The sequence below is a fragment of the Cnephaeus nilssonii genome (genome assembly GCF_951640355.1).
Source record: "Cnephaeus nilssonii genome assembly, chromosome: 3".
NCBI classification, from domain to species: domain Eukaryota; kingdom Metazoa; phylum Chordata; class Mammalia; order Chiroptera; family Vespertilionidae; genus Cnephaeus; species Cnephaeus nilssonii.
Window position 1 is genome coordinate 7,908,361 of NC_137074.1, and position 13,586 is coordinate 7,921,946.

At 56.6% G+C, this 13,586-nt stretch overlaps 1 protein-coding gene across 1 annotated transcript in view; it reads left to right on the forward strand.

The window, feature by feature from the left end:
- PDXK (pyridoxal kinase) overlaps positions 1-13,586 on the forward strand; it is a 31,404-nt gene that overhangs the window by 597 nt on the left and 17,221 nt on the right. The window contains exon 2 of the mRNA XM_079767183.1: positions 12,950-13,004. Coding sequence (XP_079623309.1) covers positions 12,950-13,004 — 55 coding nt within the window. The remainder of the gene's footprint in view (positions 1-12,949; positions 13,005-13,586) is intronic.

Here is a 13,586-nt window from a genome sequence, read left to right on the forward strand (position 1 = left end):
GCCCGCTGTGGGTCAGGTTGCCGGGACAGGAGGAGAAGGAAGCTCACAGTGAGGCCCCGCCAGCTAGGATGCCCCTCCCCCCCCCCATGTGGGCCCCCACCCTGCCGCTGGCCATTCCGGGAGGTGGTCGCTGGAGAGAGAAGGGTCTACCTGCTGGTGCTGGCTGTGAAGAAGAAGAGCCCACAGACCAGTTCGGGCCCCTGCAGGGTTTGGGTTTAGAAGCTGTTCTTTCAACGTGTCAATCTTTCCATCTGGCCTTCCCCGTGGGCTGCCCTCCTGCCTTCCCAGCCTGTTCTTGCTGAGGGGCTCACCATTTCCTGTGGCTCGCTGGGCATTCACTGCTTCATACTGCAGCCCTTGGAGGGGCAGGAGGAGGCCTGGGGGCCGTGAGGTGGGCTGCTGGACAGCAGGCAACACCACAGTGCTGGGCACCTTGGCAAGGTGGTGACTCTCCTGGCCTGCCTGCCTTTGGTTTGATGTTGGAGCTAGGAACAGGTATGGCAGGTCCCAGGGCCCCCTGCAGGGGCACAGGCCGGCCAGAAAGACCATAGGAAGGGCCAGAGCTTCCGAGTAGAATTTGAGGCTGACCTAGGCTGCCATTCCCAAAGCCTGAAGAGGAAATAGTGGAGCAAAAACTTGAAGGTGGAGAGGTACAAAGGTTCAAGTTCAGAGTGACCAGCCAGCCCGGACGTGTGAGCAGCTCCACAGGTCTGGTCCTCATCCCTCCTGCTCTGGCCAGCAGAGGGCAGACTCGTGGGGTAGCCACCCTGCAAACTTGGGGTGTCCCACAGTCCCCACTCCTGGTCACTGCTCTGGAATGCCTCCTCCTAGCTTGTGGGGGGAAGGGGTGGAGACTTGGCAGGTAGGTGGAAGTCTGAGTAGGGCCATTGGGGTGGGACTGTGCCCGGGGGGTGGGGAGGGGGGAGGTGAAGCTGCAGGGTCCTTGGGGCAGAGCAGGAGCAGCCCAGGGAGGTGGAAGGAGAGGGCTTTGAGAACAGGTTCTGCTCGCTGCCCAAGGGCAGCAGCAGCTCCAGCCTGGCCTTGGCCGGGGAGCCGTGGGAACCGCCCTTGGCAGAAAGTGTGCTATTAGTTCCCCGCGGGCTCCTTTGTGCCCTCTGCCCAGTCCCCCTCCCCTTTCTCTTTCCACAGGGCACACTGTTTTCCCTTCCTCTGCTCACCAGGGTCCTGCAGTGACGTCCCTGTTCTTGAACTCCCAGGCACATGCCTTCAACTTCCACACCAAAACCTTCCTCCTCCAATCATCCAGGGGAGGCTGCTCCTCCAGGCCACCAACCCGGAGAAGTGCCTCTTAAAGACAGAGCTGTGGTTTTTAACCTGGGCTTTCCCCAGGGCCCTGCATCTTTACTTAGGGGCACGTGTGCTGGGGCTTATGGGACACAGGCTGGGGGGCAAGGGTCATGTCATTTCCTTCCTCCTGTCATGGGCGGGGGTTGCTGACACATATTCCCAGCCCTGCACTTCCTCCCCTTAAGGTTTCTGGGGCTTAGGGGGAGCATGGCAGGATGGGGGTCATGGAAAGCAGGGACCATTAGGTTAGTGACCTTGAAGAGGCCACCTTCTCCACTGAGCCCTCTGGTGTTCGGTTGCCTCCTGTACGAATGGGCCTGACGCTGCTTCACAGGTCATTTTAGGCTCAGGGGAGATGGGGAGTGTGCACAGTTCTCTGAGGTGCCCCCTGTGGAATGAGGTGGGCCAGCAGCGCCTGGGGGTGTTTTATTCACCTCTCCCCGTGCAGACAGTCAGGCATGCCTGAGGCACCCTCAGGAGTCCAGGACCACTGTCAGGAGTGGATGTGGGTCGGGGCCCTACTTCCTTGTGTCCTTTGCCCTAATTACTTCCTCTTCCTGATTGCGGAAATAAGATGTAGGTTGGAGGGAGGGGAGGAGGAGAGGGATAAGGAGAGGGAGAAAGCCAGGGTGGGTCTCAAAATACGCTTCCTTGTTTCTCAGTGGGTTAGAGTACCAGCCCGCGCACCGAAGGGTCGGTCGCAGGTGTGATTCCCAGTCAAAGGCACATACCTGGATCGCAGGTTCCATCCCGGCCCTGTGCGGGAGGCCACCCAAGATGTGTCTCTCTCACATCGATGTTTCTTCATCTCTTTCTCTCTCTTCCTTCCTCCCTCCCTTCCACTCTCTCTAAAAAAATCAATGGAAAAAAGTACCTTCGATTGAGGATTAACAACAACAAAAAATAAAGAAAACACACTCCCTGCAAAGCTGGAACTCAAACAGAACTGCGTTAGTCAGTTCAAGTGGCCATAACGGATACCACAGTCGGGGAGCGGGGGGCTCAGACACAGGTGTTTATTCTTTCCCAGTCCTGGAGGCTGGAAGTCTGAGACAAAGTGTGGGAAGGGCTGGTTTCTCCCAAGGCCTCTCTCCTTGGCGTGTGGAGGGGGCCTTCTTCCTGTGTCCTCACATGGTTGTCCCTCTGTGTGTCTGTGTCCTAATCTCTTCCTCTTATGAGCATACCAATCATGCTGGACCAGGGCCCATCTAGTGGCTTTGTTTAACCTCAGTCACCTCTGTAATGGCTCCATCTACACTAATAAAAGAGTAGGATGCAAATTGACCGTGCCTTTGCAATGCCCACCAGCCAATCAGGAGTGAGTATGCAAATTAACCCAACAAAGATGGTGGGTTGATTTGCATACGCAGGCGCTAAGTGGCTGGGGTGGGGTGGTCCACACTGCCCCAGCTGCTCTGGGCCTCTGGGCAGCGTGGGAAGGTGGAAAGGCAGAAAGGCAGCTCTAGCTGGAGTGAAGGCAGTGCCAGCAGCCAGGGGAAAGAAGGCCCATTCTTGCATGAATCTTCTAGTCTCTAAATAATCTTCCATTCTGAGATGTTAGGGGTCAGGGCTTCCACATATGGATTTTGGGGGACACAGTTCAGACCATGACAAGAACAGTTTCCAGAAATATCGTATTTCATTGGACTCTTTCTGCACTTGCCCACTTAGTGCTTCTTTTAGCAGAGCCTGTGCAGGCTTGTTTCGGCCTTGGCTTAGCTCCTGTGACATGATCTGTTAGTACTACGGGGTGCTCCCCACCCCCACGCCTGAGCACCGCTGGAGCAGGGAGAAGCAGGGAGATGGGTGGGGATGGCCTACTGATGGGGCTTGAACCAGCCTTTGCCACCACAGGACAGGCATCCCCTAATACTGACCCAGGGCAGCTAGAGACTGCAAAGGCAGGCTCGTTCACAGCTGAGTGTGGAAAGAGAACTTGGAAATGATTGGAGAAGGTCAGCTCCGGCTGGGCCACACAGATTTGCCCTCATGCCACTCAGAGACTGGAAAATGGGTGTGATGGGGGCTGGAGAGGCTGCCTGCGGGGACTGATTTGGTGTCCCCAGTCTCGGAGTTCCGGCCCTCTGAGCCTTCCTAAGCCTCATCTGCAGAGTGATGCCAACAGAACCTTTGTGGGTTTAAGCAAAGAGTTTTTCACTTGGGCCCAACTGAGGACGGGGACATACAGCTGTGCACAGCAGTTTCAGGGAGTTACATTCACCAAGGACTCAGTTTTTCATCCGGTGGGGAGAATGTTCGGATACGGCGGGGGCGTCAAGCTCCCGGAGCCGGGAGTCCTGGGAAGGGTCTGGAAGCAGTTATTTCTACAGATTTACCAGGATGAGGAGAGAACAGGTTATCGCCTTCTCTAATCGCTATCTTTTTCGTTGGAAGTGCTGGAAATATATGTGGCCGCCCCACGGAAGACTGCGGTTAGGAACTGACTGTGCTCCCTTGGTTACTGATCAAGTTGGAGCAGTTTGACACCCTTTCCTTGTTCTGTGAGGACAGTCCTCCTGGTGATCAGAGGGTGCCTGGCTCCCAGGGTGCCACCTGGCTCCCAAGGTGCTCCTCGGCCAGCGGTCAGCCTGGTGCTGATCTGTGCCGGCTGGATGTCTGTGAGTCTTCAGGGCTGAGGCTCCCAGACCGCTTTGCCAGGTCCTGAAGCACACAGTCTCGGGCAGGCCGGCCCATGGGCTTCACCTTCCACGGGCAGAGAAAAACGTTATCCAAGAAAGAGAAGGGCCCTGGCTGGTTTGGCTCCGTGGTTAGTTGGCTCTCGGACCAAGGGTCTTGGGTTTGATTCCCAGTCAAGGGCACATACATGGGTTGCAGGTTTGCTCCTCACCCCCCATAGGGGTGCGGTAGAGGTGTGTGCAGGAGGCAACCAGTCGATGTATCTCTCACATAGATGTCTCTCCCTCTCTCTCTCTCTCTCTCTCTCCCACTCTCCCACTCTTTCTGAAAAAGCAATGGAAAAAATGTCCTCTGGTGAGGATTAACAACAACAAAAAAGGTGGGGAGAGGAAGAGAGATCCTGCTTTTGGATTCATTTCTGCGCTCTGGTGCAGCAAATCCATGGTACATTTTAATATTGAGGGGAACGTGTTAATGGGACCAGCGACAGAGGAGGTAGCCTTAGCTGAAAATCCATTTAAATATGGTGTCACCGAAACAGGAAAGACCACAGGAGGCCCCAAAGACACTTTCTTTTCTTTTCTTTTCTTTTTTTAATATATATTTTACTGATTTTTTACAGAGAGGAAGGGAGAGGGAGAGAGAGTTAGAAACATCAATCAGCTGCCTCCTGCACACCTCCTACTGGGGATGTGCCCGCAACCAAGGTAATGCCCTTGACCGGAATTGAACCTGGGACCTTTCAGTCCGCAGGCCGACGCTCTATCCACTGAGCCAAGCCAGTTAGGGCTCTTTTCTTTTTTTAAATATTGTTATTGATTTTCAGAGAGGAAGGGAGAGGGAGAGAGAGATAGAAACATCAATGATGAGAGAGAATCATTGATTGGCTGCCTCCTGCCCGCCCCCTACTGGGTTGGGGGGGATCGAGCCCGCAACCCAGGCTTGTGTCCTTGGCTGGAATCGAACTTGGGACCCTGTAGTCCACAGGTCGACGCTCTATCCACTGAGCCAAACCAGCTAGGGCCCCAAAGACATTTCGGGGGTGGGGGGGTGACTCAGTTTGGGGCCTGCCGAAATCAGCCTCATTCTCTGGCTCTTCGGGCCCATCTGTGCAGGAGCGGTCAGCAGCGGGTGTGCTGAGAGGCCCCGGCGGGGAAACCTGGATTCAGACTCCTTTGGCCACAGTAGCTGGAGCAGAGGTTCTGCTGGAGCCCACCGGGAGCTACAGAGCTCAGGGACCTGGGCGTGTGAGCCCACATGCTCCTGTGGGCGGCTCCCAACAGGTTCTCCTGGAGGCACCCCTGGGTCCCCAGGGACCGCTGCAGGGCCACATGGAGCCATTTCCACCTCGCACCTTTGAGAACCCCCTGAGCCCCAGGGTGAACTTCTTCAGAGGGTCTCTGATCAGTCCCTTGGAAGATGTTTGCCACTTTTTCCTTAGAGTCCCCAGGATAGAAGGGACCTTCTCCAGCAGAGTTGCATTTGGAAGATGCTGGAAGAATGGCATCCTACCCTTAAAAAAAAAAGTTGGTTTTAGAGAGAGAGGAAGGGAGGGATAGGGAGAAAAACATGGATCGCCTGCTTCCCATACCCACCCCGACCAGGGATCGAATCGGCAACCTAGGTAGGTGCCCTGACCGGGAATTGAGCCTGCAACCTTTTTGATATACGAGAGGACTTTCCAACCAACTGAACGGGGCACCCTGCCCTTCAATAGACATAGTTTCTGTCTTAACTGTTTTCATGGTGACTCATCCTTAGCAAACAGTACAAGAGCTGCCACCAAAAAGCACGCCTCCCTCCCCCGCACTCAGCAGTCATCCAGTCCCTGGGAGTGACCCACGGGGTTTGAGACCTCCTGAGCGTCCTCCAGACGTCCCCGCATGCTGTGCAGGCCCCACAGACCTGCTGCTTTCCTCTGTGCTGTGTGACTCTCCCATTTCCTTCTGGAATCCCCCGGTCTGATCCAGACGTGCTCCAGTCCTGGAACATGGATGTTGGTTTTGCTGTTTCTCCCGGAAAGTCCAGAATTGCTTAATATCTTGATTTCTAACTTTCTTGCGTAATTTGGGGTTGAAGTTTCAGTTTCTCTTGGCCTGTCATAGAGAAAAGCAAGAATTTAATTGGTTCCATTTTCTGATCTTTTCCCCACCGTGTATTTGTGTGTGTGTGTGTGTGTGTGTGCGCGCGCGCGCGCGCGCACGCATGTGAGGTGTGAGTATGCATGTGCTGTGGGCATAGTTGTGCATCTGTGCACGTAAGGGTGCATACGTGCTTGGACATGTGTATGTCCAATTTTGTTGTGTGGTGTTGCTGTTCTCTGCGTGGGACCCTGTCTTCTGTTTGAGTGACCGCCCTCACGGGGACGGAGAGGGAGCATCTGCCAGCAGGTGGCTTCCGTGCTGTGGGGGCTGATGGGCTTTGCCGCTCGTGGGCTTGGCGGTCCCCTTTTGCACACCCCACGGAGCTTTTGATCTGGAATCAGCCAGTTCTATTCACAGAGCGAGCTGGAAGAGTGACGCTGTGGGACAGAGTCAGGGGAGTTTCTCAAGGAGAAAGGAAGGAGGCATGGGGACATGGGCCACCCAGAGCAGGCGCCCTGTTACCCATCTGTACCCAGGTGCCATCGGGAGCTTGGGATGAGACCCCCCCTCTTAGGGCTTTGCAGTGCCACCCAGCAGACCCTGACCCTGTTCAGGGCCTGGCGGGAGCGTGGAAGCCAGGGAGCGGGGTGCACCGCGCTGGTGTACATGGACTGAGGTGATGGGGTCCAGGGCTGTGACAGCTGAGGCAAGGGCGCACACGGGACAGCAGCGGCTAAGGCGGACCCGGGAGGCTGCTTCGTGGAAGACAGGGCTGTTTCCAGTAGGAGTTCCCGTCGGAGACCAGAGGGCGGTGGGTGGGGGACCAGCTGAATTGTAAGACTGACCGGTAACCAGTGGTGGAAGGGACAAGGCTGACCAGGATGACAACAGACACGCGACACTCATGTCCCCTCTTGCCTAATTCTGATTTTCTGTGCAAGTGGCTAAAAGTCTTGCAAACAAGCCACAGTGAGCGTTCTTGAAGACAGAGACGCCTCCTGGTGCCCAGCACGAACTTCCCCCCTAGAGGAACCAGGCGGTCTGGATGGGGTGAGGAGCTGCCCTGGAACATTCCAGCGTTTCTGGCTGCTGCTGTGATGCAGGCGGATCGCAGAGCCGCGCCTGCCTCGCAGTTAGCACAGTGCGTGGATGATTCAGCCGCGAGGTGGGTGTGCAGCCGCTGGGGCCTGTGTCCCCCACCGAGGCTGACACGGGAGCCCTGCCTCATGGCCCCAGCAGGTGCAGCTGTCCCTGAGGAGGGGTGTTGTGTCCGGAAAGGCGGATTGAGGTCTGTGTTGGGGCAGAAGATGGGTGCCTGCGTGGATCGAAGACCCTGCCTACGCCCCTGTGTTCCTCTCCGTGGCTCGGTGACTGCGGAACGTTGGGGAGCTCTCCCGGGTACACACGTGCTCCGATCGTTGCAAATGCTTCCCCCCCGCGCTGGCAGGGGCAGGAAGCTGGAGCCACTTCCAGGCCATCCCACTGGCCTGGGCTTGCTTTGAGCCCTGGAGCAGGCAGTCTGAGGGGCCTTCCCTCTGGGCAGGGCCAGTGCCTCCTACATACCATGCACATGTCTCCCCTTCGCTGCCACTTCACTTCTCTTCCTGCAGCAAGTCCAGGTCGCCTGCCACGTGCCAAGGGTGGATTAGCATTGACAGGCAGCGTGTCCTGCCCAGGGACCTCGCTTGCCAGCAGTGCCCTGGTTTTGACTGGCTGTGCATTGCTGTGGCTCCTCTTGGATCTGAGCCCTGGCTCCTCAGCTAAGCCGTGCTGATGTGGTCACGTGAGGCCGCCTCTCTCCGCAGCCAGAGTGGGAGTGGCGGCATGCTCAGTGTGGGCACCTCGTCTTTCTGAAGGGGGAGTGCGTTTGCTGGTGGAGCGTGGGGCTGGGGCTTTTGCTACCACTGGCTTCATTCAGAGGCACCGGCGGTGGCGGACTCATCCTGGGGGGCTCCCGGTTGGCAGGGCGTCCCTAAGCCATCAAAACCCCACCAAGTGCAGGTGCAGAGCCGAGAAGACAAGACATTCCTTATGTGCCCTAAACAGGGTCCTGGGGGCTGAGTGAGCGATGGTCTGGGCTGCGGAGAGGCGCGCACACAGGTTTCAGACGTTTCAGGGTCAGGAAGTGGCCACAGTGTGGAATGCACGGAATTGGGTGTGGTGGTGGCACACGCAGCCCTGGGACCTGGCTTCCTGCCACGGGCAGCAGCGAGCCGGGAAGGTTAGGGCTCACGGGGTACACCTAGGGGCCAGGGGAGGGGACGAGGAGAGGTGGTGTGGCGCTCACAGGCCCTGGAGTGAGGAGCCCTTGAACAGCCTGCACTGGGCTGCCACAGCGGGGATGGGGCACTAGGGCGGGGAATTCCAGGAGCACCCAGCCCCCAACTGGTGGGACAGGGAAGTCACCCCCCTGAAGGAGGGCCGAGCTGGGGGGCGGGCTTCCTGTTGCAGCGCGAGGTGGCGGAGGTCCTTCCCCTGACCCCAACCTGGGCTGAACTAGTCAGTTGGTCTTCTGTTTCTTTAATTTTTTTATTCTTTTTAGAGAGAAAGAGAAAGAGAAACATCAGCTTGTTGTTCTAGTTATGTATGCATTCATTGGTTGATTGGGTGCCCTGACCCAGGACCAAGCCCACAGCCTTGGTATCGGGATAACACTTGAACCACCCGGGCTGCCCGGCCTGGGCTTTCTCTCTTTTTTTTTTTTCCTTTTTTTTTAAAAAAAAAATTCTTTATTGTTTAAAGTATTACATACGTCTCCTTTTTCCCCCATTGCTCTCTCCCCAGCCGCCACCACTCGCCCCTCTTTTTTCTTAAAATGACAGTTTATATCTTCTTTTTTAAAAATAAATAGATTTTATTGATTTTTTACAGAGAGGAAGGGAGAGGGATAGAGAGTTAGAAACATCGATGAGAGAGAAACATCGATCAGCTGCCTCCTGCACACCCCGCACTGGGGATGTGCCCACAACCAAAGCACATGCCCTTGACCGGAATCAAACCTGGGACCCTTCAGTCCGCAGGCCGATGCTCTATCCACTGAGCCAAACCGGTTAGACAGTTTATATCTTTTTACTGTGTGCTGGCAACTGTTAAAAAACTGGCTTAGGCCCTAGCTGGTTTGGCTCAGTGGATAGAGCGTGAGCCCGTGGACTGAAGGGTCGCTGGTTTGATTCTGGTCAAGGGCACGTACCTCAGTTGCAGGCTCGATCCCCAACCCCAGTTGGGGGCCCGTGCGGGAAGCAACCAATTGATGTGTTTCTCTCTCTCTGGATCTCCCTCCCCCTTCCTCTCTCTCTAACAATCATTGGAAAAAATATCCTCGGGTGAGGATTAACAGCAGCAGGAAACTGGCTTGGGGTGGGGAGGGTGTGTGCCAGTGTGTGTGGTGTAAGTACTGCCCCCGGCTGAGCCCAGCCACGCAGTGAACTGGGGGGCGGTGAGGGTAAGACAGTCACTGCATTTGCATTTAACGTGGTTCCCTAGTGCGTGTTCTGCCTCAGCTGTCAGTTCCGGCTGATGCAGCGCTGACGCACAGCTGCGTGGCTCATCCCGCAGCCTCGGTCTTCAAAGCCAGCGACGTGCGTGGAGTCCTCTCAGCCAGATCGCTCTCCTTTTCTGCCCATCAGCCGGAAACTGCCTGCTGCTGAAGGACGCGTGTAATTAGATCAGACTCGCGTGGACACGCTGCCTTTTGCTGCGGAACACGGTCACATCCACGGGTTCCGCCGCACTCGGATGGGGTTGTGCACGGGCGCGCAGGGCCATGGGGCCCCACAGCGCTGCTTCCCGTAGGAGCCCCGGCTGTGTGAGCCCGGCTCCGCTGTAAAACAGCCTGTTCTCACCCGCAGGGACCAGCGTCTGTCCTGTCAGCTGCTCTCCTATGGGGTGGTCTTGTCAGCCAGTAGGGTCCACGGGCATCCTGGTCTGTTCCCATGTCCTGTGACTTATGTGCAGGCTGTCAAGGGGTAGGAACTCAGATCTGCCCCCCATGCCGAAGCTGAAGGCCAGGCAGCGCCCAGCTGCTCACCGTGTGTGTGTGTGTGTGTGTGTGTGTGTGTGTGTGTGAGAGAGAGTGTGTGTGTATATGTGAGTGTGTGTGTGAGAGTGTGTGTGAGAGTGTGTGTGTGTGAGAGAGTGTGTGTGTGTGAGAGAGTGTGTGTGTGTGAGTGTGTGTGTGTGTGAGAGAGAGTGTGTGTGAGTGTGTGAGAGTGAGAGAGAGTGTGTGTGAGAGAGTGTGTGTGTGTGAGAGTGTGTATGTGTGTGAGAGAGTGTGTGTGTGTGAGAGTGTGTGTGTGAGAGTGTGTGTGTGTGAGAGAGAGTGTGTGTGAGTGTGTGTGTGTATGTGTGTGAGAGTGTGTGAGAGAGTGTGTGTGTGAGAGAGAGTGTGTATGATTGTGTGTGTGTGAGTGTATGTGTGTGAGAGAGTGTGTGTGTGTGTATGTGTGTGAGTGTGTGTGTGTGTGAGAGAGTGTGTGTGAGAGTGTGTGTGTATGATTGTGTGTGTGTGAGAGAGAGTGTGTGTGTATGTGTGTGTGTGTGAGAGAGTGTGTGAGTGTGTGTGTGTGCGTGTGTGTGGTCTGCTCTGACCCCTGGGCCAGGAATCAGCCTGTCTCTGGCTCCCCCGGGCTGGAGGAGATGAGGTGTAGCAGGCTGGGGCCAGTCCAGAGACAGAAACCACAGCAATTATTTTCAGAGAGTTTAATAGAGACAGCTGTTATCGGGAGAACCGAACAGGGAAAAGGGCAACACAGGTATCGTGTGGGAGGCCCCTGCCTGCAGCCCAACACCCGCCCTAAGTAGCTGACGTGGGACCAAAGAGAAGAGGTTGGGGAGTTGGAACTTCACGCTGGGAGAAGGGGGGGGTGAGGCTGGCTGTGCTGAGAGTGGTGGGAAGCCACAGTGTGGATGTCACCGCCGGGGCTCGGAGGACAGAGAGCTGCTGGGTACAGCCCTTCCCTCCCCCAGTCTCTCCTTGTTGGCCGTGCCCAGAGGCAGCCACTGGCTGAGCTGGGTGCGAGTCCCAGCGTCTCAGCCCCCGCTCCACAGGCCCAGCACAGAGTAGGGGGGGGGGGGCAGGGGTCTGAGCTGAAGCCTGGGTTTGGACAGCAGGAGGTCCTTTTTCTAGGGCCCAAGGCCTGAAGGTCGGTCCCCTGTCTGACTTTCTCCTGGGTCTGGCTCAGCCCTGCACCCGGGTTTGGCAGGTGCCCTCAGAGGAGTTTGGGATCCTGGCGAACACGCCCATGTCACTGGTGGCATCTGAGATGGAGCTGGCCACCAGGGGCTTCGCGCTCACTGTCATTGCAAAGCAGGACACGGCGACTTCACCTTTCCAGCTCGGAGGAGTCGTTATCCACCCCAGAAGCACTGAGAGGGGTTCGGGCAGGATTGGCAGGGCTGGTGTCATGGCTTCCAATCTGTCTCTTCAGGATTTGAAATTCTGCAAACTGTATGTGCGTCCAGGAGGCCATAAATCCAGGCAAGGACATTTGCAAAGCTCCCATTTTAACTTTTTACTTTAGTAAGAGTTGACTTTTTATTACTTTAAGTTCTGATAATACCGGCTTAAAATGTTTAAAAAGACGTCCTAAGCGTGTCACTCAATGAATTCACCTGTGTAACCGCCGCCCCCGTGAAGACATGGGCGGTGAGCCGCACACAGCCGTCCACCCGCTCCCCGTCACTGCCGCCACCGTCCCCGGGCAGCCGCCCCGACTGCCGGCAGCAGAGGCCCTTTTGTCTATTTTGAATGTTAAGATGAGACGTGGAGGTTGTTCAGGTGAAGAGGGAAGGAGTGGGGGGTGGAGGTTGTTGGTGCACAGAAGCGGGGGGGGTTGCTAGAGCAGAATGGCAGACGGAGGGCAGGGAGGCCCCAGGGCCAGCACGTCCCTGCACTTCTGTCCTCTCCGTCGTTTCTTCCTTACACACTTTCTGCTGCTTCTTGTCTGTCTCACACTGTCTGTCTCTCAGTCTCTGTTTTTTAAAAATATATTTTTATTGAGTTCAGAGAGGGAGAGAGAGGGAGAGAAACATCAATGATGAGAGAGAATCATTGATTGGCTGCCTCCTGCATGCCCTCTACTGGGGATGGAGCCCCCAACCCGAGCATGTGCCCTGACTGGGAACCGAACCGTGACCTCCTGGTTCATAGGTCGATGCTCAAACCCTGAGCCACACCGGCCGGGCTCTCAGTCTCTGTTTTTTTTTACGTGGTCTCTCTCACTCGCTCTCTCTTGCCCTGTCTCTCTGGGAGACTGTACAGCTGATGGACCCACTTCTTCCCTGTGCCCCCAGTAGGCACTGAGATTTTAATTTAAAGGCATGGCAAGTGTCTGTTTCAGCTCCTCCACAGTTTGTTGAAATCTCTCGTCGGCTCCCTTTTGTTGTCTTGTGGATCAGCGTTAAAGATCCTTGTTCTCCCGTTGAGCTCGGGGAAGGGGGAGGTGTAAAGTCCGTGGACCAGGTCAACCAGAAGTCCCGGAGTTGACTAGAGGCTTTCCTGCCCCTGGGCCTCTTATCCTTATTCACTGCCCTGGCCAGTCGTGTCTCCTGCGTCATGTCCCCTCCTCCTCACCCTGGGCAGGGCCATTGGCCTCACACTTCCCTGGTGGCTTCCGGCTCGCCACTGCTTGTATGTGGCTCATTGGGGGGTGGTCTTGGTTGGTGGCCCACTGGTTTCTTTGCGCGCTCCGTTAGTGAGATTTCCAGGAGTGATCCGAAGGCACTGAGCCCCAGCTGGTGGCGAGTGGCCTCTGTGTCGCAGCCCATCACCTGGCACAGACACCACCAGAGTGCGGACACGGAGCCTGGCTCGGGGAGACCCTCCTGGGGGCCGGCATGCGTTGGCTCCGCTCCTCCAGGCCAGGGGGTCACTGCCAGCCACAGGCTCTCTCACCCCGGGTCCTTCTCTGTCTGTCTTGCAGGTTTTGGGGTTTGAGATCGACGCGGTGAACTCTGTCCAGTTTTCAAACCACACAGGTAAGGCACAGGCTCAGCCGAGTGTGGGTGTGAGAAACGTCCCTTTAGAAATGTGGGGTCTTGTGCCCCCATCTGACAGAGCTGAGAGGGCTGCCTTGTGTGAGGGTGGAGGGCTGGGGTCTCCCATCTGCAGGGTGGACTGCCCACCTGAGTCTTAGCCCCACGGCTTTGCGCTGGCTGGCCAGGGCAGGTGCGGTAACCAGGGAGGTGGTGCCTCAGTTTCCCCCGGTAAAACAAGGACGTGATCCTAGCACCTACTCTAGGGCTCTGCCATCCTCTGTACATGAGTTGCTCATGCCCCCCGTGACGCCATGGCTGCGTGGAGGGCCCCATGCTGCGGGTGGACGTGGGGGTGGACCCTGATTGTCTCTGTTAGAGACTGGTGCCTGGGCGAGCACACGCATGGGGGCCTCGAGGATTTCTGGACAAGCCTTGCAGTGGAGTTGCTGGCTGGAGGGTGTGTGAGGGGCAGTGCCTTAGAAGGCCCTTGTTTTCAGGGGTGAGCCCCCTGCTCCCCGCACCCCCTGACCCCACACTCCCCACGGCCGCGGAGGCAGGAGGACAAAGCCTCCTTGGTTCTTG